The 26,334-nt window shown below is 41.5% G+C and overlaps 1 protein-coding gene across 5 annotated transcripts in view; it reads right to left on the bottom strand.

Annotated features, from left to right (window-relative positions):
- The window catches only part of dnmbp (dynamin binding protein), a 44,996-nt gene extending 20,555 nt beyond the window's left edge, over window positions 1-24,441 (bottom strand). Inside the window, exons 1-4 of one of the 5 annotated variants that reach the window (XM_053864734.1) lie at window positions 24,204-24,441; window positions 14,321-14,475; window positions 13,261-13,383; window positions 8,080-10,197 (exon numbers count right to left, since the gene is read on the bottom strand). In XM_053864734.1, the coding sequence (XP_053720709.1) occupies window positions 8,080-10,197; window positions 13,261-13,383; window positions 14,321-14,465 (2,386 nt within the window). In that variant the 5' untranslated portion in view covers window positions 14,466-14,475; window positions 24,204-24,441. Of the gene's footprint in view, window positions 1-8,079; window positions 10,198-13,134; window positions 13,158-13,260; window positions 13,384-14,320; window positions 14,476-24,203 lie in introns of those variants that run through there. The other 4 variants (XM_053864733.1, XM_053864735.1, XM_053864736.1 and 1 more) reach the window with 4 other exon arrangements.
- Window positions 24,442-26,334: the final 1,893 nt, after the last annotated feature.

Raw genomic sequence — 26,334 nt, 5'->3', positions numbered from 1 at the left:
AATTTGTAATCAAAATGATGAGACCTTCTGTGTATATGATGTGGAAAATAAATGTCATTTACAAACATTTTTGCATACCTCTTCAAGGAGGAAGAAATGCAGCATCCAAAAAAACACGACAACAGATAGGGCCGTATCCGTCTCTGCGTAAACCACACCTGAGAAAGGCTAGTCATCGCGCTAGGTGAAACTACTCTTATAGTAGTAATGGCAACCTTAAGGACTACCACCAACATGTCAGACTGCAATGTTAAATATTTGATATTATAAATATCAAATATTATATATATTATAATTTAAAAAATGTGGTGAAATCAAGGCAAGAATAATTTTCTCCAACTCTGATTAGCTTTGGTGTGTGTGTGTGTGTGTGTGTGTGTGATGTTAATCTATTAGTGAGTTAAAATTAAAAATTAATTAGAACTGTCAAGGTTTTGGGGTTAAATTGAGTAGGTGAGTGACAGCGCTCTGCAGTGTCAATGAGCTGTTGCACTCCATTCAGGACATACATTCTACTTCTAATTTCACAGCGCTTCACTTGAACGTAGCTCGACCCTGACACGGTTATGAACAGCTCTGTTGAGTTAGTAGCGAGGAGTTGCTAACTAAACGAGAACATGATGGTAATAAATGGATCCTGTCACATATTGGTCCTGTTTCTCATTTCAGTTCAAGGGCTGTAGGTATTCTGCTATGGGTGGCAGAAATGGATCAAACACATGAGAATGTCAGAACATTCAATATAACGTAAGGAAAATATAAGTTATGAGATGACTTCTGGCTGCTCTTCACTCATCTCACATCTACAGACAGAGCAGAGCTGAAATTCCTCCCCGCCTTGTAACAATAAGCTTCCATTGTTCCTCAAGTGTCACGTTTAAAACACACCCTGCCAGAGCACAGAAAAGCACTCACTCATGGGTGACTGAGAGAATGACAGTGGTTTTGTAGGCAAAGATCTAATTCTGGAAGTTAGTCATCTAAAATCATGATCTTTATAATCCATATGGATTACATGATTCAGCACAGGACAAAAGCAAACTACTTCCTTGATGAATGAACCCGTGTCTAGAATTTAAGAGAATTCTGAGAATTTCTTTTCTGAACGAGAGGAAACTCAATAAGCACAGAGCCTGGTCCTGACATCAAGCAACTTCCTCTCTAAATACTGTACAAAAGATCAAAGACGTAAAGCAGGGATGGAAACCTACAATACAACTGAATGTATCAGCCTGATACGTTTAACCACAAACGCATTCAGCAGTGAACAGATGTGATAGCCAATCAAAGTGGTGACAATCAGTGTAACAGTCAAGGGCTTTTGTTTTTTTGTGAATGAGATTGATTAATGTTGGTACATGCTCATTCAGTTCCACCACCAAAGACTGCAATGAAGTAGCAGCTTTCAGACATTGATTTCTCCATGGCTGCACCAGTGACTTCATGAACCTTTGTGTCCACATCATTCAACAAACACTGTACCACAAAACTGATGGCTACATAATAGAAAATGGTTCATTTCTAACACTGGGATGAAAGCAGACACTCAGATACAGGGGCTTTAGCTTACAATTCTGACAAAAGAAATCCACAATAACAAGTCAGCGATATTTATAATCCAATCCAGAAGATTCCAGGAAATATCCAATGTTCGTTGCATTCAGTAGCCACATGCACCACGGAATACTGTACAAAAATAACTGTCATAGTGCTGGGATTCAGATTTTTTCTTATTAACAGCCAAAGGCTCAAACCACCAGTCACTATAAAAAGCCTACATTTCATATGCAGGGTTTCCACCAGGATTTTTCAAAACAGCGTCATAGCCATGCACCCCCCTCAAAAAACTGAGACTTGAATACTAATTCCACGCCAAAACCTCATTACTTCCTGGGAATCCACAAAATATTCAGGGAGTGTCTCAGATCTGATGTCAGAATTATCTGAAGTACATAAATTCAGCATGCAGCAAAGCAATTACCCCACCTAACCTGATCTGTCCAGACACTGCAGAGTGGATTTGGTACTTTGCTGCAGTATAACATATCAATGGCCATTTTAAAACAGGAAACTCTCAATGATGTTATAAAGTAAGTGACGAACCTGTAAACAATTTACTTAAGAAACATGAGTCAATAAAAAACTCTGAAATCAGCAGCATAGGCTGTTTTAAGCAAACACATGCATGCTACACAGCTATAGCAAATGTAAGATTACCAAACAGATCAAGAGTAAATTAATCTGTTCTACAATGAACACTTCTTCCCAAGATCACACTTAATGTTGCTCTAGTTCATTGAAGAAGCCATTTAGTGGGAATCCAAAGAAAACGATCAATGGTTTGTCCTACATGACTCTCCTGAAGACTTTTTTTCTTCAAGGCAGTCCAAAATAAATGTCTATTGACAGTCAAACAAACACTTTACCATGGAAAATGGTAAAAGCGCTCATTTAGGTATCTCAGATGATGCGTCCATGAGTGTTGGAATTTTCGAAACTACTTTTTTTTCTTCTTTAAAATCACTGATTAGCCATATTACACAATTCAGAAACACTTGTGGCTGTTAGGTCTGTATTTATAATGAAGCCGCACCTCAGTTCCCTTTCTCCAGTCTTACCGTCAGTGACAGGCTGACAGAGCATCACAGTCGTGCGTGACACCTGTGGTGTGTCTGCCCATGCCTAAAATCACCACTGGTGCTGCTACTTCCAAGGATCTTCAACTGTCGCACGGGATAATCCCTGTGATAAACGAGGGAACACTATATACGTAGGCAGTGCCAGGATCTTAGGTATTGTATTTTAGCATATGCATAGGCTCCCCTTGTTAAACTTGAAAAATTGAAAGTGAAATTTTAAAATGGTTGTACAATTATGTTGTCATATCCGTCATCGGTATAGGCAACAACTCAAATCTTAATACTTGTACTTGTTCAGCAAAAAAGTGGTATCGGAACAGCCCTAGTGACAACTGAAAGCAATTTTATAAGCGCTGCAACTACACAACTAGTTCAATCAATATCAGCCCTAATGAAACGTGTGAATGTGTTGTTGTGACTGTATGAAACCTGCATATGTGATTGTATCATGGACTTTGGACAAAGTCCAAATCAATATCGAACTACACAGAGCAACCAAATGAATATTAAAAACACCCTTCGTAACATGCCCTTGAACTGACGCCATTGTATCTCAAGATTACCTGAAGTGCAGTGAGGAAATATGAGATCTTGCTTGACAGGATAGTGTGAGGAATGAAGAGCGCCTCATGCAAATGAATAGTATTGCACAAGTTTTTCAGTCACAACTGGTTTGTTTTCAGTAAATGAGGGTTATAGTCGGGCAGAAGTCATGAGAAAACATCACTATATTATCACACAGCTCCCTCACACAGTACAGCAATACACACAGCCACAGATGCATTCACAAACCATGTGTCTTAAAATATGTGGTTCCCAAAGAGAAAGAGATGATAAAGGACCACCAACAAACAGGACCCAATGCCTAAGAGCGACCCTTGTTTCTGGGGGTCCTGCAGCACAGATGAGCCTCCTCAAACTTCCTTCTATGATTGTTAAGATAAAGATACCCAATACCAAATATGACGGTGTTAAACATCAAATGTAAGGCTATAGACATGCCAATAAACAATAGCCAAGTAATCTTCATTGGCTGAGATAGATAGATTTGCAATGTCAGTCACTTCTCATCAGGGAATGCACCACGAAAGGCATGTTTGCATGAGTTGTAAAACCACCAAATCACTGGGACCCTCAAACCCTTGAAGTCATGCAAATGCGTGCTGGGACGCATTACAAAAGAACGCATAAATGAAGGAAACTGCATCTACACGATGAAAGCAGCTCCATCATAGTTAGCACCACTAGTTTCACTCCAAAGTTGAATCCCTGCATGTTCATATTCACGACTGAGTATCCTGCCCTGCAGGACCTTAAAAAAAAGCCTACTGACGGTTTCTATCCACAGTGTAAACAACACAAGAGCTGTGACTAGGAGGGTATATATTTGCTGTCTTGACCACTGGCATACAGAAAAAAAGAAGCAGCCTAAACTGCTTTTTGACTTAGGTGCCAATTAAACAAAGATGGAAACAACTGATTCCGCCACCATTTTGTGTCAGATGCAGCGTTTCTTTTTCTTCGTATCGATGCTGAAGTCATCAGTGTACAAACACTCAACTGAAAAAGCTACAGTTACTACTCAACTAGGTAGAGTGGCTGCCGAAGCAGACAGGTAATTTTGTATGCAACATGCCACAAAACACACCAGATAACTGGGTGGCCTTGACGGAGTCATATTTAGCCGAGATCCTCCTCATTGAAGGACTTATACCATCCTGCCTACTAAACTACTGCACAGTGCACCCAAGCTAAGTCACAGCAATACAGTGGTTTTGTTTGACTTTGGCAATATTGTATGTGAACAACTTCATCCGTTACATGTCAAATCCTGCCCAGACAACTCAACTTAGCACATGTACTCACATGTTCATTACTCTATGTGCCTTTTGTATATCTGTCAAAGCCAGCTTCCCAAAGCCAAATGAGGTCAACCAAACTAACACTTTTCTGGAGAACCCATCTATCTGGGGGACAACCCAAATATGGCTGGTGCTGCTGTTGGTTTCTGGAGTATAATAAATGACCACAATTCTAAACTGATTCAGATTCATTTAGTAAATCACTGCTCCAAAACATCAGTAATTTCAACATAAAAATGCATGTTATTTGCATAGTGTTAAGGCTACATTCACAATTGCTTTTGCTGTTATAGAATAGAAAAGAAAAACAATGAAAATAACAATGTGTCAACTTGCACTCGGGGGACGACAAAGAAACTATATGCTTGGATCTGGAGGACCACCCAAGCGAGGCTGCACCAGCGGAGTTGGCCCAGAGCCTGGGGAGAAACTAGGAGTATAGCTTCCACCCACCGACGAACCGCTGGAGGAGGATTTTTCGACCTCCATGGTGAACAAGGCACTGAAGAAGGCCCTAAGATAGTGGTGCCTCTGGGCCGACACATCGAAGGAGCTGGAAGCACCACTGGGTATCTGTGTGTCCCGTAGAGCATTCACTGGGTACTCTACTGTAGCAGGTTCTGACTACACCATGGGTCCCCCACCACTGGGTCCCCTCAGCTACACCCTGCCAACGTTCCTGAGCTGCTGGTGAAGATGGAGGCCAAGAAGACTTCAGCTCAACTCCACCAGTACTTCCAGTCCTTGCGGTGAGTCTGCGTTGACAGTTACACAACCCGGCACCAGGCCCAAGGAGACGTTTGTTAAGAAGGTGTCAAGAGGCTGCAACTCTAGCGACCATCCATGTTGTCAGTGCCATCCTCATCTTCTTCATCTTTGTCCGGTAGAGGGAGGAAGCCCCAGTTAGGACTGAAGCACCAAGGCCCCTCTCATATGCAGTCAGTACATAAAATGTTCAGACGCTATTCTTCGTTTCAGAGTGTTCATGTGTCTGGCATTTCTCTCACGGTTTCTTCCCACCCTGAGTGTGGTGAATGGACAACCGTATCAAGTGCTTTTATCAAGAGGGACCTGGTGCATGACATATAACTCTCCACTCAAAGTTCCGCTGATCAAGAAACTCAAGTCTCACGACCCAGGCAAGCTAGCAGCTAATAGAGCTAGGCTAACATCTAGCCGGCTGCTTTCGCCAGAACCATGCACATGTGATGAAGTGACTACTGTATATGTATATCTGATGGCCATTTTGTCTCGCACAGTCTGGTTGCGATTCCAGACTCGCTGTGATGGTTGACACTGTGCAACTCGTCAGGGAGCAGAAACTCCGGGTTGTGAAGGTCGGACAGCCCTGGCCCGAGTTGGTTTCCGGACCTGGTCAGGCTAGTGGCGGGACCTCCATGGCCAATCCCGGATCAGGCCTTGCCACTGGCCTTCGCCGTGGTTTTTAACCAATAGCAAAGGCCGTTAGAGGGCGGAGCACATGACTTTGAAATCTGGGTTACCTGGCCACGGTCATTTTTAGAGTACTGTACAGATTTTTCTTTGTACAGGTACAATGAATAAATGACTGAATTAATGGACTGATGTTAATATTATTTTGACTGTGACAGTAGAGAAAAAAATTAAATGGAAACAGGCGATGAGGAAAAAAAGAGGCAAAATTTGAAACAACTACCTTTCAATACCTTCGGAAGAAAATTAAAAGTACAATATAATGGCCCAACAGAAACATGGCGCCGTTTAGTAACACAACTAAAGCTAGTGTTAAGAGGAAGGGGGATAATGAGCCACAGATGTTCTCCAGAATACTATAGACCCAAAACAAATGTAAAACCCTGAATGAGGAGACCGTAGTGTTTATATTCTCTGAATCTCTGGAATATTTTCTGTCTAATACTAAATGAATGAGACATGACAGCTCTGAAAACGAATAACAATGTGCTATGACCATTGTTTTGCTTCAATTCTATTCAATGAGCTGTGAGCGCTGCACCACTAAATATAAGCAGAATTGTGTTCACCAACTGCTTCGTATGCACGACGTGTTTGTCAACCTTATTTAAGCCAAGGCACACTTCGTTCATCAAAAAAACCTGAGGCACACCTCCAAATATATGGCAAAAGTGCAACTGTGCCTTGTTGATAGTCCTGAAGAAAATTCCTTTTAATTTGTGAAGAATTGTAGTTACTGACCAAATCCATGTCATCTCCTTATATATTAATTTTACCGTGCCATTTTTTTGCCCACAATAATCGTAAAGAGAAACTCTGATATTGTGACAGCTATAATCCTTAAGTGCTGAAATTATTCTTAACACATCTTAAATGGTTCAAGTGAGAGTCCAAACACAGGCAATGAGCTACCATGCATGTTCGGATTTCTGACAAAAATCTGCAGTGGGCCTCCACTCTCTGGTGTCATCGAATCATAATGTGGAACTCAACTCACTAGGTCATTGCCCTAGTCAGCTGACTACCAGCGAGACTCAGTGTCCGAGAATAAGCAACATTATTTGCCCAATAAGCTAGTTTCACAGCAGCAACAATCCATTAAAGCATTAGCCCAGAGATAGTGAGCATCAATTGGTAAATTATAACATTTAAATCTTCAATCATTTCATATTACAAATCTGGTCTACAAATCACAAATCTGGTGTAGCATTCAATTTAAATGCAAAACTAACTTCCTTCTAGCTCAGAGGTCGGGAACATATGTCTTGCGAGCTACAAGTGACTCTTTTGACATGAGTATGGCTCTTTGAACAGTTTTGACATGAGAGATTGGAGTGTGAAATGCTGTCAAAACTAACCGCAGTTTCTCTGACATATTTCCAATTTAGCCTTCCTGCCATCTTGACGAATGAAGCAGCATGTGAGGTGCGATCACCCTCAACAGCTAGCTCAGTCAAGGTGACTTCCCACGTCAGCATGCATGCAGGCGGAACCATGTTGTAGCGATAAAGCACTGTGTGGTTGAATGGACTGAGAAGCATCATGGCAACTGTTTAGGTCACCGTAAACAAGTTTATTACTTACTGAGTGATTGATTAAGTTCAAAGATTCAGCGAAACAAAAATAAAGGAAAATGTCAAAAATAAAGGTGGAAATAAAAAAAAAAAACATTGGAGTAGAAAGTTGAACAGAAAAGTTCGGTTCCAAGATGAGGAGTAATGGAATTGCACATTTAGGAACCTTCTAATGTCGTCAAATGACAAAGAAGTAAAAAACACCAATGACTCACTCACATTCTTAAAGTGATCAGGGATAGTGTTACCCTTTCTAACTAAGTGACTAGTGACAAGTATACTTATGAGACTGTAGAAATGTAAATGGACTTCATGAAGAAACAAGTAAACCTGTCTGGAAATAGAAAGTAAAAAGGGCAGAAATTATTATAATTGTTCTTCATTCTGCAACTTTTTGATACCTCAGATCAAGTTGAGATGGAAGAGTGTATGTTTGATGTGGGATTGAAATACGTACAACTACTACTACTTGTAAACTAGTACGTAGCAAGTCACAGAAACCAAGAGTTAACATGATGCAACAATTCTCCTTGATCTCTGTTATGTAATTACCTTGCAACTGCTGCTGCTCCAGAGCCAGTGTTTCCAGGGTATAAGTGCAGAACTCCAGGTTTTCCAGAACTTGTTCTCGCATCGTCTCCTCTACCTCCTCATCCAACATGGTCCTGAGTTCTTCTGCTGTGTTGGAGTATACCTCTAAGTCGTTCTCCACCTGCTTCAGTCGTAGTAAGTGTACGTAATTCTTTTCGGCTTGCTCCTGCATTTGACTATCACACTGCAGTTGTCGCTCCAAATCCTCCTCAGGCGCTAGTTGCAGCTGGGCTTCTTCTCCCAAAGCAGCAGCAAGGTCAGTTCCAGGATATGAACTTTCATCACAGACATTCATTGATGCTTCGTCAGGTGTGAAAAGCCTGTGGCTGTTAGGAAGGTTTGCGGAGTGAGGGGGCCTTGGACTAGGTTGAGGTGGCCGGGGAGCCGGCCGGGCAGGTCTAGACACAGGGGGAGCTGCTGAACGATGGACTTGTGGACGAGGAGGAGGTGGCCTAAGTGCAGTACGTCCATCTAGAGTCGAAGAGGCTGAAACTGACTGCTGAATATAGGACACTGGTGAATGGGAGCGTCCTTGAATTACACCTTTCTCATTGCTGTAATCTAGTATTGAATAGTGCCGTGAGAATGGGGATTGTTGATTTGGGTTACCAACTGATGATGAGCCACTATCAGAACTTGCTTTGTTGTCAGTGAAAGATGTCAAACTTTTCTCAAATTCCAAAAGCTGCTGGGAAAGTTTGGCTTCCAGATTGCTAGCCGTGGTCACCAAAGCATCCATGAGGATGCCGTTGCTGCTGCAAGGTGATGTTTTGATCGAGTTATCACAGCCTATTCTCAAATCTGCATCGCTGACACAGGTGTAGCAGCTTAGCCTCTGCTTCTGACCACCTACAAGGTTAAAAAGTGCTTGACTGAGACTGGCGTTTTGATTGTCCATGGTATGATTGCCGTTGGTTCTGTACTGACATCTGCGGTCTCTAGGTTTGTAACAGGGAAGGGTTGAACTTTGACTGTGAGTCAATTTAGCCTGACCAGAATATGGCCGGCCATTTTTGTCCTTGGTGAGACCTGTGAGGATAGGTCGAGGTGGGACATTAGGTCTTGCAGGGGGAATGGGTTTTGGAGTGGAGGGCCCTTGACTTGCTGCTACCACAGGTCTATCTGGTTGGTTCAATCTATTGGCCTTACTTGTCTGCCCACCGATCTCATTCTGTCCCGTGCTTTCTTCGTCTTCACTCTGCCTCCTCTGCTGCTCACCCAGCTTCTCAAAGTAGTCCAGGTCCCAGATGGTGTGATCTTGATAGAACCCATCTTCTGGTCCATTCGCAGAGTCACGAGGACATGGATCATCAGGGCTGTCATTACTAGGAGGACTCAATTCTTCTGGTTCCACAAAATCTGGCATTTTCTGCTCATCTTCCATTTTAACAAAACGATGTGGAAAAATGCCACGGTGTGTTCTGACCTCTCCTTCCAGCCAGCCATCCCCTAAAGTGCTGATCACACGTATGCGGTCTCCCACGTTAAAGTCCAGTTCCCCTGGTTCCATTGCACGGAAGTCATATAGAGCCACTCCATAGTTTCCATCGACTTCCTTTTCAACATCTGACTCCTCACGTTCTTGCTTTCTCAGAAAGTCTTCATCACCTAAAAGCTGTTCAGCATCACCATCTTCTCCTTTAGTAGTGTCCACGTAACGGAACACTTGGGAATTTTCCTGGCAGTCTGTGAGCTGCTGAGGATATTGAATTGGGCTAAGGAGCTCCACAAATCCTTCTGGGAAAATACCCCTGTGGCCTTGCAGCTCGCCTTCATACCAGCCTTCTTCTGGAAGGCCTGTGATGATGATCAAGTCGCCCTCACGAAAGTCCAGCTCTTCGTTCATCTGTGCATGCAAGCTCATGATAGCCCTGGCCTGGCCTAGAGCATATGGTGGCAGCACAGAGCCCATGACCTGGGCTGACCACTCTGACAGCTGTCTGGACCGACTAGAAAGGTTGAGCTCCTTCACACATGATGTAGGGAAGAGGCCACAAGCGCCCCATGCATTATGGCCCTGCTGCCAATATTGGATACCATGATCCAAGGATCCTCTCGTCTCACTGACTACCAAGTCTCCTAGACAAAGAGAAATGAAAATGATCAGGATTTAAAACAAACAAACAAATCATTGCAATCAACCCAATAAAGGACAGAAAAGTGATTAATGTGATTTGAACGAATTCTTCTATTTCATGAAAAACCTTATTCCCCCCCAAGTGGTGATGGATTAAATGCTCCGAAACATGTCAATGCTTCATGAAAAAAATAACCACAAATTTCTAATTGTCCGTCAATGCATATGTGATCTTTCAAATGCTTTTCAGGTCTTTGCATTAAGAAACAGCTTAGTCAAGAGACACATGATCCAAACGGATCACATCAGGGTAACGTTTGAAGCAGATATATTTCTAGAACTAAATAACTCTATGGTTTTCACATAGACACCATCAGTTGAGGTGAAGTTTGATCTTCCTAAAACTGTAGAGAACTCAGAAAACATGGGTTTTATTGAGTTCTTGGTTTTCCATTATCATTTTTTAATAAAGAAAAAAAACGGAGTAATTCAGTTTTCCAAAAATCACAATGCAACTGGTAAGAATTTTTTCTGCACTTGGAGATTACTTTGATTACAAGTACACCTTTACATCTGGCGAAGTATTTGTCGATGAACAGATCCAATTTTGGCTTTGCTGGTTTTACAATAAAGACACAATGGAGTCTCAAGCCCGAAAATAAAACCTGCAATCTCAGACTGATTTTCATTAATTCAGTGTAATGAACATAGAGACAATGACTTTCTCTGACGCAGGCCGGGTGTGGGTATTTTAGCTAAATCAGAGTACCACTGCAGTGTTCATAAAACAGGGCCCTGACCGAACGGCATGAGGGACAATAGGAATGTTTCCTGGTTTGTGTGAAGCTACAGAGGTCACATTCCATGGTGAACTAGCTGCTTCTCCCATTGTGTCAGTCAGTGAAACCTGAGGTCTGTGACCATTTAACGGCCCACAACAGAAGGACACTAACACTATCGGAATGTGTAATATTTTGAGAGTATTTTTTTCTTGTAAAAAGACACTACAAAATATCAAATCTAGAAAGAGATGAATGCCGTCAAAGTTACATAAAGCTTTTCAGAGTGGTGGCAGATATTCTGCAAAAGTAACAGGATTCATTTTTCCTTCACATTGGACTGGCAGTAGCATTTACTTGACAGTAGAGACAACAGGCTGCATTAAGTGCGATAGCATACTACATTTGTGTTAGTTTCGACGTTTGATGTTCATTGTGACAGTTCAATGAGGTTCTTGCTTGAATGCAATGACATCTAGTGGAGGTTTTTGGAAAATGCCAACACTTTGACAAACGACTTTGAAGTTTCTGGAAATAATTAGTACTCCTTGCAGTGACATTGTACATTGCCAATACAAAGTACTACAGGCAAATATGTTTTCACTCAGTGCCACGATCAGCTTGTTTCATAATTTAAGATATTCTAGCTAGTATGTCAGTTCAAACATCAAACCCCAAACAGTTTATACTGTGAATATAAATGAAACTTGTCAGTCCACCAGGAGGATTTGTCCATGGACCCAAATATTATTTACCTTAAAAATGGCACTACTAATCGATATATAACACATCTTGAACATAAATCAGGATTTATTATTTATTATTATTAGCACATTAATTATTGAGCATCTATCAGCTCATTCCACTATTTTTATAGCACAAATTTAGTGGTTGTCACAGATAAGCAAGATGAAAACTACAAATCCCAGGGAATGGGATGCAGTTTGTGGGGTAACAAGCTGCACCATGTATCAGTATGAAATGATCACACTGTAAATCGTCTACGATGTTGGTTCTGTTGAATTAGAATGCCAATGTGTAAAACTCTTAAGTGTAAATCTCTGCGATTAAGCGCAGTCTTGTGCGACACCAAAACTGGAGAGGTGGCTCAATGACATCATAAGAGTTAGCACCTGTTGGTGCGTCACTTGCAGTAGGTGCAAGTAAGTTCTTCAGCTTCATAATCAGTGAAGAGATGCTGAGCCGATGTGTGGTGGCTGGATGCCACTGAACCAGTAAGCATACTCTCCTCTTCAAAAGGTGTTGAGCATCAGAAATGAGCGAAGCAACTTAAAAGAATAAGGGATCGTCAGCCTTGTCAGTACTTTGAAGTGATCATTTCGCTGCAGGGCAGGAACCGTTTGGCCTCAAAGTTTGCCTCAAACAGGCTGAGAGTGACTGCAATACCTGTGTTTTTCAAATATTAACTGACAGGAATGTGTCATCAAAGCAGCGGAGAGAAGCAGTGATGTCAAAATTCACCCAGGAAAACAATAAGTCCCTTTGTTTACCCACAAACATTTATACATTTTGTTGTCCCTTCTTGAGAGATATAACACCCAGCTCATCTTTAGGAAACATAGCATCAGACTCCTCAACCACTGACGACCATGACTTATCACTTTCAGAACGTTGTGGTTTGAATAAAAATATCTACTTCATTTACATGAGCTTCCTCTTGTTTCTCAAAAATAGACAAACCACCACCATCCACTTCCATGCACTTAGCCGTGTTTACAGTATTAGTACATCTGATAATGTCGCAATATGGTGCCAGTGCTTAGACCCAATTATGACAATTAAGCTTCGCACTTGTCTGCATCAGGGCACAATTTATGGTAGTAAATCGGAATAAAATTTGATTGAAATACTTTGAACACAGAATAAAAACATCATTTCTTCTTTCTATGTATGTCTTGGCTGACTTGAGGTCTATGATCATTTAATGGCCCACAACAGAAGGACACAAACACTATCAAAATGTAAAATATTTTGAGAGTAATTTTTTTCTTTCTTGTAAAAAGACATTACAAAATATCTAATCTAGAAAGATATGAATGCCGTCAAGGTTACACAAAGCTTTTCAGAGTGGTGGCAGTGGTGGCATTCTGCAAAAGGAACAGGATTGATCCTTCACTTTGGACTGGCAGTAGTATTTACCTCACAGCAGTGACATCAACAGGCTGCATTAAGTGAGAGGACATTATCCATTTGTGTTAGTTTCGCCGCTTGATGCTCATTGTGACATTTCAATGAGGTTCTTGCTTGAGTGCAATAAGTCATTACCTCTGCTCAGAGATAGAGTCCCTTGCTCCCTGGCACTGAAGTCACTGATGCACACATAGAGCATGTCGCCAGGCTTGGTGCTTGGGACAGTAATCTCTTCCACAAAAGTGCTGGGAAACTGACCTGGGGAAAGCAGAGGACAAGAGAGAGATCAGCCACTTGGATAACATGCAGCAATACAGTAAAATGAGGAAGGAATGTCTGATACTTCCTCAATTAGGAAAGGGGATCATTTAGCTTCTTGATATGCAACTGTGCAAACTGTGCAAGGTTTTAGACAACTGTATAGACCAATATAGTATTTACAGTCGCCACTCGATGTAAAAGTGAGTATAACAGGCAACAATAATAAGAACGCCAAGCAACACAAAAACAAACTTACAATAACAAACAACATGACATCAATGACCTCACACAGACACAAGCTACACACAGACACTGTTCCGAAAAAGAGGGAACGTGAAATAAGGGGCAGAAATAACAAGATCTGTTCATCAATCTGCTCCTTTTCAATTTTTGTGAAATGTAACAGCAAATATTGACTGAATGGAATGCAATGTATCTATAAGAGAGCCATGGAAGTAGTTATTCAAATGTCTTATAAATTGTCAAACAATTAATTACTAAATTACTCATTAGTATTAACAAGGGCTGTAAATAGATTCAAATGTTAATTGTGATTAATCACACTCCAGCCATAGCTAACTCACGGTTAAAGGCAAATTAATCACACTTTGTGTATCATTTACAGGTACAATGAATTGATGTGAACAGACAACTCTCAAACTTCACAATGTCATGGCATCATACCCAACTTCCCTGCCAATCGAAAAGGGTAACAAACTGGGGGCCATAAGACAGTTCACATGGAGAGGTACCCGTATTATTTATATTTTTGTTGATATAGTGATAATATCTTCATTGTGACATCTATTGCCCACAATAATCGTGATGAGAAAATTAGACAGTCCTAGCCTTCAGTATACATGCTGGGACTAAGAGTTCAACATCCATCAATGCGTACCACAACAGACAGCAGTCAACAGCTCTCACAGCTTACCTGTGACTCCATCTTTGTTACCGAGTAGCCAGAAATCGTCCACAACACTCAGGACCTCGATCACATCACCAGTGAAGAGAGGCAGCTCCTCTGAGACACTCGGGAGGAACTCAAAGATGGCACGCACCACCGACCCAGCCTCCATCACTCATAATCTAAATACCAAGAAAAGCGTCATTATTACACATACAGTAAAACCCAGTCATCAGAGCAGTTAATTTAATAGAAAAACATCACTCCCCAAAATTAAATCCAACAAATAAACTTTTTTCAACACAGATTTCTTCAAAGGTTGTCTATAATGAATGCAGCTGGAAGAAGTTAAAACACCTCACATGGGAGGTGTAAAAGAAATGCTCTCAACATTTAGGGCACTTTTCAAAATAAATGTTTGAATCCATTTTCACAGTTAAGCCTTGGAAAGTATTGAAACTTGAAATGCGCAAAGGTCCGGCAGTGTGCTTGAACAGGGAAAAAGGGAAAAGGTGTGTCTCATCTTCATTTATGACTTCTTGATAAGATATCCGTCACGTGTGTTTAACACAAACCATTTCTTTTCTACTAAAACTAAATGTGCCTGGTTGCGAGTGTGATGACGCATGCCATTGTTGAAGAAAAAATTGAAAAAGGGACATTGTCATAAGAAGCATTACTATTATGCCTAACGATCTTATTGACTCATGCTTTCCCCAGCCCCTGTAAACAGAACCATCCTAAACAAACTACAAACTACACGTTTTGTGCTTTCAGGGCTGGAACAAACACTACGGCCCTTCTGCGGGTCAGTTTGACGCCCTTGCTCTAAACCTTTAGAGAACAATTACAGTTGGGCTTTGACAAGAACGATAGTTTGACAACCAATTTCAACACCTAAAATGAATAAAACTGAGTTAAAACCGAATGGGTAGTAAAATATCCGGTGCTCAGGGACCAAATTTAATTCGTGATGCACACTTGCATGCACACTAGACAACATCCATCACATCACATCCACATTACTTACTGCATCTGCCAATGACCAGTGAGTGCTACTTACGATGAAATTACGTGTCATAAAATTTAGTGAAATAAAACCCGACGAAACAAAATCTGAAGACACATGAAACAAAAATAAATCACCGGGATTTATTTTTACAGGTCCAGAAAACCACAACTTTAAATTATTTTCAGGTAAGCCAAATTGTATAGACATTTTATTCAAATGTATCAATTGTCAGTCCAAACTGAAGACAACCATTAAAAGTGTATTATTCACATTAAATGTGAGTCAAGAGTATTTTTTTCTAATGAAAAATAGTTTATGGGGAACTTAAACATTTTGCAAAGATCTGCCAAAATATGACACAGGTAGTATCTGTCCCATGGCTGACTCTGATGACATCTTCCTGCATAGTTTTCCAAGTGAAATTTTCTGAGGTTCGCAATAAAGTGTAAGTAGGGCACTGCCACTGCTAGCCAGTCAAAACAAATGTAATTTGGTGGACGTTCATGAAGAACTAGTGAAATGTCTTAAATTTATAAATGAGATTGGTATTTCAAAATATGCTTTCATTCTTTTATTTATTCTACGAAAAAGATTTACAAAATACTGGGTCCATATTTTTGCAGTCATCATTTTCGAGGAACTTGTTTCATCTTTCATGTCGCTTCGTGAGGTTAATATTTTGTCACTCCCCTAGTATTTAAGAGTCAGACAGTCCCAGACTGCTAGACAGGCGACACTCATGGTGACAGAAGCCACTGGAATGGGCCAGTTGACAGATGACATCTTTGCAACCTAATTGTTGCTCTAAACTGCTGAGTCCACTCGAACGCTTTCACCTCTAAACAATGAAGGCACAACTGGTTCGCCACCCGTCGACTGGTCTGGAACCGTCACATAAACTAGACACCTGACAGCCTCATTTTGTGACCAGCTAGTCTTTTGGCATGTGGCCCGTCAGGATGAAAGCAGAATGAATGAGAAGGCTTTGTGTGACAGTTGTCAACACTAGTCATGTGGTCTTTACACCATGTGGCCACAACCTCAGTGCCCATTATGGAGTCCATTAGCTTTATACTATGCTTTGTTTCTAGAACTATGAAATGGCACACATTGTGGCACTCAAAATTCAGAAAAAAGGAATGCATTACCTAATTTTAAAGAGTGCTGCCTAGCTCCGATTCATGCGTGTCATCCGCGTTACAATGTAAAACAGTTTGCATCAAATTACGCCGCTGTAGCTCACTGAATAACTAGTTTGTCAATAAAATACAGCAAAATAGAGCAAGCTAGCATTGTGTAACTGTAGACAAAAATGATTTTTATCCACATTGAGTTTGCATTTTGCATCAAATGCTGTGTTGGACACATTTGTTGTTGCGCCTCACTTCCTGTTCAAACAGGTTGGGATCAAGATGGTGATCATATATCCATCAAAAACACTGGAGGCAGAAGGATCAGTTCAACTGATGCAGAGAGAGGGCAGGACAGCTTCTGATTTGTCACAAAAGAGTTGTATATGTGCCAGAGTGCTGTTGTTGCTCACTTACAAGTAACTACACTATATTACCAAAAGTATTTGCTCATCCATCCAAATGATCAGAACCAGGTGTCCTAATCACTTGGCCTGGCCACAGGTGCATAGAGCACCAAGGTGTGCAGACTGTTTTGACAAACATTTGTGAAATAATGGGCCGCTCTCAGGAGCTCAGTGATTTCCAGCGTGGAACTGTCATAGGATGCCACCTGTGCAACAAATCCAGTCCAAATATTCTACAGTCAACTGTCAGCTTTATTCGAGGAAAATAAACAAGTGGGAGCAACAGCAACTAAGCCATGAAGTGGTAGGTCATGAAACTGACGGAGAGGGGTCACTGGATGCTCAGGCGCATAGTGCAAAGAGGTCGCCGAGTCAATTGCTACAGAGCTCCAAACATGATGTCGCCTTCAAATGAGCCCAAGTATACTACTCAGAGAACATCATGGAATGGGTTTCCACGGCAGAGCAGCTGCATCCAAGTCATACATCACCAAGTGCAATGCAAAGCGCCGGATGCAGTGATGTAAAGGGCAGGACTATAGAGCAGTGGAGACGCTTTCTCTGGAGTGATGAATCATGCTTTTCCACCTGGCAATCTGATGAACGAGTCTGTGTTTGGAAGTTGCCAGGAGAACGGTACATTTCGGACTACATTGTATGAAATTTGGGGGAGGTCGAATTATGGTGTAGGGTTGTTCTTCTGGTTCCAGTGAAAAGAACTGTGAATGCTTCATGATACCAAAATATTTTGGTAAATTCCATGCTCCCAACCTTGTGGGAACAGAAGCGGGCCCTCTCATCTTCCACCATGACTGCGCACCAGTGCACAAAGCAAGTTCCATAAAGACATGGATGACAGAGACTGGTGTAAATGAACTTGACTGATGTGCACAGAGTCCTGACCTAAACACCTTTGGGACGAATTAGAGCAGAGACTGAGCCAGGCCTTTTCGACCAGCATCTGTGTGTGACCTTACCGATGCGCTTTTTCGAAGAATTCCTATAAACACACTCCTCAACCGTGTGGACAGCCTTCCCAGAAGAGTTGAAGCTGTAATAGCTGCAAAAGGTGGACCATCATCATACTGAGCCCGCCTCACCCAGGACGGCATCAGGATAATGCTAGACGCCCTTTGTTTGCACTCTCGTTGTTAACTTGACACTCACGGTTTGTTTTTGTTGTTCACGTTGTATTTTATACATGGTTTCATGTTGTATATGTCACCACACGGGCAGCCGAGTGATGATATTTCAATCCTCTGTATGCAATGCACATGGCAGAATTGACAATAAAAAGCTACCGCTCTACCCTTTATGGCAGTGATTCTGAACCATAGGGCCGCGGTCGCCCTCTTGAGGGCCTGTGGAAGTTATTTGTTTTACACCTCTGGGCAGTGAGGGCCACGAAACGCTCAGCTTTAAAACACTTGCCACATATGGTGGTAGTAGTGTGTCAATTATTTTTTTTTATTTTGCGAAAATGTGATAGTTACCAACTATGGAGAGATTCTTGAAAAGAAAAAAATGATACAGAAAGTGATGCCACCTGGTTGGAGCAGCTTGGTTGATGATTTTATGGTGATATTTTCATTTACACTTAACTTATCTTCTTTACAGTTTATTTATGAAAAAAACATTTTATGATATTTAGATTGATTTATTACATACATTTTATTCAGAATATTTAGTTTTTCTCAACTCAAATAGTTGGATATTGGACGGAGCTCTGCTCCGGTATTGGCGGCAGTGTCCTCTTCCACGTCACTGATTGCGGACACACTCTGACAGGCAGCGGTAATGCTACAACCCACCATCAGTTAGGGACCATCAACAAATTTGTTCAGCGAATTTATTGTGAGATGCAGAATTGTCATACTGGAGATTGTGTTTGGCGGAAAATCGTGTACGATAAATTATTGTCCATCCCTACTTCCTACGATTATGAAAACGTGATAATCGTCATGAAACATTATTTAGCTGAACGCCCTCCAGAGCTTCTCAGTGCGAAAGCTTGAGCCTTTGTTTACACGCCATGGTGGTATATTAGCCACTTTTAGCTACCGACTCGGTTGTCTGTACAATAGCTGCTTGTTTGAGATGTTTTTCAAAACAGTGATTATTTGGAAGTGGATGAATGCATCAGAACAACCACTCATGCTCAACATGAGACAGGGGTGATAAAATCAAGTGCTCCCTGCAGCTAAGCCAAAAACAAGCATTCAGTATGATTATCTCATACCTGTACCCACTAATCATTGTGGAGGATTCTGGTTTCCAAACAATCACTTCAATTCGAGTGATTCGAGCCTAAGCCCAACATGAGGACGACTGTCATGACACAGGTTTTGCTGATGTCACAGGCAAAGTGCCTTGATTTTCGGACATCTTATCATCTTTTTTTAGAAAATAATAGTTTATTTTGTCTGAAAGTGTCGAATGTGGAATTTCAGCATGTGGAACGAATGCACTTCTTGATAAAGAGTGGTCGTTTTATTTGCTAGTTAAGTTTGTTCTTTGCGTGTTGCATGTCTGCCTCATGCCACTTAAGAATTTCCACAACAAGCACATTTAGAACACGCCTACACAGTCAGACATGGACATAAACTAGGTGGATCACCACGCCTGTATATATTTCCACATTCTGAACAGAGCTCAGATGTCTGAGGGGCTCAAGTGGGCTGTCATGGAAACAAAAATGTTTTTTGGACAGCAGTGGGCTTCCTCATGCAAGGACCCAAGAGGAGTCTTAGGATATGCCGCACCCTCAAGTCTCAAGGCTGGGGCTTAATGGTGTGCATGTGAGTCGTTTACACAACTTGGACCTACTGCGATCATGCAGGAACATGATCAACAGAAGTCAAGCATGGCTGAGATTTAAGTAAATGTTTTTCTGGAAAATCTCTCAAATTTGGTTCAGTTGAAACTTGTTGACACTTGAATGTGAAAGATATCGAGGAGGGATTACATTTGAAACCAAATGCAGCTTTCCATGGGTTTTTTTGAATGAAAGTTTTTGTGATTAAATTCTTCCTGTCCAAAAGATGTGGGAGATGAATCTTTAACTCGTTTCTTTATTAAATTAGGCCTCTTTACTGGCATTGAACACGAGGAGATGGACAGCAGAGAGGAAATGTTCAAATAAAAGCCATCAGGCATTCTGAAACAGTTCAGTTTTATGAATCTTCTTAAACCAAAAAGTGCTGGATCGTTCTTTTTCAACATCTCTGATGAATCAAAGCATCTAAAATCTGAGGTATAAGATCAACAGTGCAGCTCTGCACAGAGCAGAGTATGCCTGTGAAACATAGCAGTTTTTGATGGCCCCACCCCATGTTTGAAGACACCGAGTTGACGATGCTAGCATGCCTACAGTCAGCCATCCGAATAAGCATTGCTGAGGACAAAACAAAACAAATATAAATCATGGGGAGCGACTGCCTCCCCCTACCACGTCAGTAGACATGTTCATGCTATTTAAGAGAGTATGCTCGTGCCATGCCATAACAATGAAGCAGGACAACTAATTAACCTTGTATCTTGAAAATTCAGCGTGTGACCATCAGACTAGTTTACAGCAGCTGAGCAAAAGTCAGTCATGATCATTCGTAGAAGGGTCCATGAAGACAAAGCAGGTACCCGACCGACCAAGAGCCCAGACCAGAGTGACCATAGGAGTTACAGTCCTGGCGTTGAAGGGCACAGAGACTGAAATGACAGTGACCAGACTCAAGCGATTATTAATGATGATTATGGGCATTATCGATCACCGATCATGATCGGCCGATTTCAGTGTGATCGGTGAATGCAGATCACTACCTGTCATTGCCTGACATTACCCGTCATTAAAGTTTGCATCCTGCAGCACATGCACAGGAAAATGTTGTGCAAGGATTAAAATTAAAGTTTTCCAGGCTTATGAACGTGAGACCGCTGGTTCCTTAGCAGCAGGCTGTTAGCGCAGCAGGCTGTTGGCGCAGCTGACGCTTAGCAACACCCGCTGGTGAAGAAGAATAGTATTTTCACCGAGCTAGATGAGCAGCCTTTTTCAGGTGTCATTTATGTAGAGACGGAAACGACTGGATCCGTCTCTGTTTTGGAGCTGGCAGCAGCGTTCGTCAGTCACCTGAATCTGAACTCTTAGGTTCTTTGAGTGGAAACTTTCATAAATGCAGTGCTCTTTAGTCCCAGCCATTTTGTGATTATTTCACAGACATAGAAAAGTCTCAAGCGACTCACTGAACTGCGACGTCTCACATCAAATTAAATGTTTTTCAGTTGTCCTTTTGACGGAAAAGTTGCTGCATTCTGTAGGTTTTTTTCTTCTATGTTTTGCCTTCTTGAAGAGGTATATTAAAACATGTCTTAATTAATATGATTTAATGGTTGATGTTTTCACAACATGTACACAGAAGTTCTCATCATTTTGACTAAAAATTCATTGTCAATCCATGTGAACGGTATCGGTGATCAGTGGTGATCGGCACCCTGGCGGCAGCAAAAACCCTGATCGGAGCATCCCTAGTAGTACCGCCAATACCGGTAGCTACTATTCTGACGTCGCAGTTCGAGACTTTGCTATCTCTGTGAAATATCGACATACTAGCCGCTTGTATCAGGACTCCGAGACAGAGAGCACTGTATTTACGGTAGTTTCCACTCTGGATGGATTCCGTCGGTTCCGTCTCCATATAAACCACACCTAAGAAAGGCTGGTCATTTAGCTCAGTGAAGTTAATGATTATTTCTTATCATTTCGAATGTCACGCTTGGACCAGCGGGTGTTGCTAAGAGCCTGCTGCCCTAACAGCCTGCTGCTGAGGAACCAGCGGTCTCACTTTCATGAGCCCAGGAAACTCTCCATGCTCCGTCAAGTGTTGGCGCTTTAAATGGCCTGTTTAATTTGAAGGTGTTTTCCTGCACAGCATGTGCTGCAGTATGCAATCATTATGTGACAGATTGAAAGAACTTTCACGGGAGACACGCTGCTGCCTAGTGAGCAGCGAGGAGGGTGAAGCGGATGTATCACAACCAGCAGGGCTTCATAGCAGTGGCGGCTGTCACACGCGATCGGTTGTTGAGATCGACAGTGACCTGCATTCACCGATCAGCATCAAGTATCAAAACATTCTCTTATTATGGTATCGACTGAAATGTTGATATTGCGACATAGCCATCCAAGTATGCAGGCCAATGCTATACTAGTTTTGAATTTTTCATAGGTTTTCGTTTTTATTGAAGTTTTGAATTTTGGTCTAAAAAAATGTAGTTACTTTTATTTCGTTTTTAGAGTGGGTTGGGTAGTTTTAATTAGGTTGAGTGTTTGAAAACAGCTTCAGTTTATTTGTTTTTATTAGTTTTAGTTATTTGTTTTTTTCCTTAAAAATGAGTAGTATTGGAACAAGATTGAAGATTGAAATGTCTAATCAAATCAAATAGTCAGTTATGAAAACTCATCAAAAGACACCACATGAAAAAGGCAACAAGTTAGGAAAGCTTCCTCTAATGAATATAATGATTGCCAGTCTTTAACGAGACAAATCAGGATCAAAAAGAATCTTTTTAAACTTGATTTCTGGCATCAACTTGATTTACAGTTTTGCACAAATGACACAGAGACTTAAGTCACTGTCATTTAGAGTTCAAAAAGCTCAGTGGATTTAGCATCAGTGAAACAGGAACGTGTCCTGCTGTCAGATCTGGAACAGAAATGAACCCTGTAAAGCCTGAACCATGAAACAGTTGAAAGAGAGCTCCAACTGAGGTCTTTACTGGTACATGTGGACAATTTAAAACATCAATGTACATGTATGTACCTGATTAAATATATCAACTCATCCGTACTTCAATAGTCCTATTTGAATAACAATATATACAAGACATCTTAAGTGATGCTCCGCAGTTCGGTTCTGGTTACTGGTGCAGGACACTACACATTGTTAAGAACAAATCAATTTCCTCTGACAACAACAGTTGTTAGCTCAGTGTTGTCCACTGTCACTGATCAAACATGAAACACTCTTTCATCATTTATACCATCGTGTCAAAGGGGTTTGACCTAAAGCTGCATCATCTCTGCAAACAAAACAAAGCCTTATGAACGCTTTTACCATTCATTGCCACTCAAAGTTCTCCATAACTGTGATCAGCTCACAGTAACAGCAGCAAGTAGAGTTGAACTTCACAGTCAGGAACCAATAAGACCAACCAAAATTAACATTTCTTAATAATTCCAGAGAATCTGATGCCCATCCCTACTTTAGTCAGCATTGTCAGGTCAGGTGATCAACACAAGTGACGTCGCAGACTGTCTTGACATGCTTTGCACCTGGCCCGCCAGCTGTCGTACAACCAGCTGAGCCAAAATGAAGAGATTCTAAATGATCTCAAAATGCCTCTGAATGAAACGACAATTAAAGGACAAAGGACAAAAGGACAAAAAAAAGGACAATAATGCTATAATTTTACTTTGTTTTGATAGGTTTTGTAAACAGACAACGCAGTATCTGTTAACTGACATTTTTATTTTATTTCAGTTAACAAAAAAATATTTTTTGTAAGTTTCATTAACTATAACGTTGATGCAGGACCAGTATGACGATAATGATACATGTAACAAGAAACCTTTTTGCAAAATATAAATTGGATTGTCATCTCAAGTAGGGATGCACTGATCCAACTTGTATACGAGACGCGACCCTATACGATGCCTGGGCTTTTAGCTGCTCAATGGTTAGACCTGATGGAGTTTGTGGCCATTAGCCATGATGTCGTAAAAACGTCATCAAATGTCAAGACTTTTGTAGTCAAAAGGATCAACAATAAAAGCCGAATGTCCACAAGGTAGACTAAGGATCCATCATTCCAAGTTTATCCAATACCTGTAATGGCTAAAGTAAGAGAAGGCTGAGAGACACGTATCAGCGCAATAGAATGACACCAACACACCTTTGAATATAAAACATGAATGTACATTTCTGTCCTGACTCAGGAAGACAAATGAAGAAGACATCACCAAAACATAGCGAGGCCCAAGGCTTGCCTCCTTGTGATCTAACGATCAAAAGTTCATGACTCTAAACTTGATTAAGAAGAAATTATTTGTCAAACAGAAAGTTGTCATTTTCGTGCTCCTCTGAAATCATAAGCTCCAATGTATTTGAGTCTTCAAGCAACAGACGGACAGCGGCTGTGCTGGGCAGCACTCGGTAACGTTGGGTCACATGCGATGCCAGGCTGCGTTAGCAGTGCTCGACTCAACTACAGAGAACGTGTTACAGAGGTTACACCGGACACCTGTGTAAAGATACACGCCGTAATACTGTGTCAGTCCTTTTTGCGTTGTATAAAGCAGCTTCTCTTACCTGCAGTGGCACTTGGAGCAATTGGATCCAGAGAGACAACTTGTTGAGCTTGTGACGGTTCAGCTCAAAAGTCGACCCCGCACAATCGTCCTCTCGTGTTCGCGTTTAAGACGTGACGGCGATGGTTTCGGACAGCAGTAACACTGGTGCTGGCTTGGTACGATCAGCTGTCATCTCATTATAAAGCCTGGCCGAACAGAGCGCTTCTGACGGTCCTCGCCAGGGGACAACACACCACCCACTTTTCCAGGCTCGCCCGAGCACTGCCTGACTGAAAATAACAGGGAAGTTGCGTCAAGTAAGACCGGGGTTAATAAAATGGGAATTAATTGAGCATGGCGGTTAAAGGAAAAGTGACTTAGTTCAGATTTTGCTGACTGATTTACCTGGAGGTTTTGGATTTACTAAGAAAATAAGGTCCTCAAATGTGTCACTTGCATGATGTGTTTAAGCTCCACAGCTCGCTTCTGCTTTTTGATATTTAGTCACAATCCACTAGTGCCGATCTAAAATCCATGTCAAAGGCATATGTAAAGTCCATAGTTCTGTGGGGCTCTGATAATTGCTGTTCTTCTGCTGAGTCCCAACCTGGAGTGAAAATCTAAGCTATTATAGCAAGGACTGCGGGGCCTCACTATCTCAGCATGTGGCCATTTGTTAGTGCTGACTCTGTAGAATTGACTGTTTCCTCGTATGTCATCTTGTGTGTCCAGGACAATGACAGGAAACTGTAGCCCACAGGGTGAAACACAAGCCCACAGAGCTGGGAAATTGAACTCAAGCGCCGGCGCGCACACACGCACAGTCTGGTCACGTGCCAGTGCTGCTGGTCAGCGTAGGTGCTCTAGTGTTCATACAGTGCATGTATGTCTTGGCACCCTCACATGCATAATTCATTCACACGTCACGTGGAGTAAATGGCTGCTTTGTCTTCTCCCTCAGTGGCCACTTTCATTCAGACACACTGTGTGGGTCAAATTGATTGGCCAGATCATCCTACTTCATGCCCACAATAAACTGACTTTCATTATGCATTGAACACAAGGCAGCAAAGGCTCATCCTTTTTTCCATGATGAGTACATTACGTTGTTTTGTTGAATTCTTACTGTAAGCAAGGTCAATGACACAGCGTGAGGAGTGTGGTGCTGAAACATTAGCATACCTTAGAACAATCTCCGGATCCTGAACCCATCCATCTGTAAGCAATACGATACCAAGTGTGAGTGCGTGTGACTACTTAGACTTAGTGTTGTATATTTGGAAATATATGGGTGCTGGTAGTTGGGCAAGAGGTTGACATCAACTGACCTGTTGCAATGTTCAATGTTCTTTGCACCAGGATTTTTGTCTTTAGCCTGCTGCATTTTGTATGTCCACAAATCGGTTTTCACGCAATCTCTTTTATTGTTTAAATGATCGAACCGCATACATGTTGATGGATAGAACACTAGCATGGCCACGTATCCATATTTATTGTGTTGTGATGACGTTGCCTACCATTTGGTCACGTCTTAGCGATATCTGTTGGGGGTTAACATGGGATGTCAACACTGTCTTAGATAAATATCAAACCACAGAAACACTGATCGACACGAGTTTAAGATCCATAGGTATACAGGAAATGTCTTGATCCTCCAAAAAAGACGTTTGGAGAAGTTGCATTTCTTATAAGGTGGATATCCATATGAGTTAGCTCTGTCGCTGGGGATCAATCACTACCCGAAAATCCGAAAAAGCTACTGCAGTTCCTGAAAAAAAAAAAAAATCAATGAAACCTCCACTGTGATGAAACAAAATGTTTTTTTGGTGGACTGCTGTGATGTTCTCCACTTCAGGCACTTAATGTTAATGCACAATAATCATGTTTGGTTTATTTTAAAATGTGTAACTTGTTATTCTTCATTTTTAAAATTTAATTTCGAGTTGGTTATGCATTGTAGTTCGTGTCATGTTCTGCGTCAGTGCTTTTATTTTGTTGTTCCCCTGTTGTGTTTTTTCCGTTTCCTGTCTTGTATTTGTCACCCCTCCTCCAGTGTTTCAAACACACGACTGGGACCAGTTCCCCTAATCAATTTTTTCAACTCCCTGGTTCTAGACAGCTGTGCCAGATGGTTGCTTCACTTCTTGCAG

This window comes from Synchiropus splendidus, chromosome 5, assembly GCF_027744825.2.
Source record: "Synchiropus splendidus isolate RoL2022-P1 chromosome 5, RoL_Sspl_1.0, whole genome shotgun sequence".
NCBI lineage: Eukaryota > Metazoa > Chordata > Actinopteri > Syngnathiformes > Callionymidae > Synchiropus > Synchiropus splendidus.
Note: the sequence above shows the minus strand (reverse complement) of the source record. Positions and strands in the feature narration are given on the sequence as shown.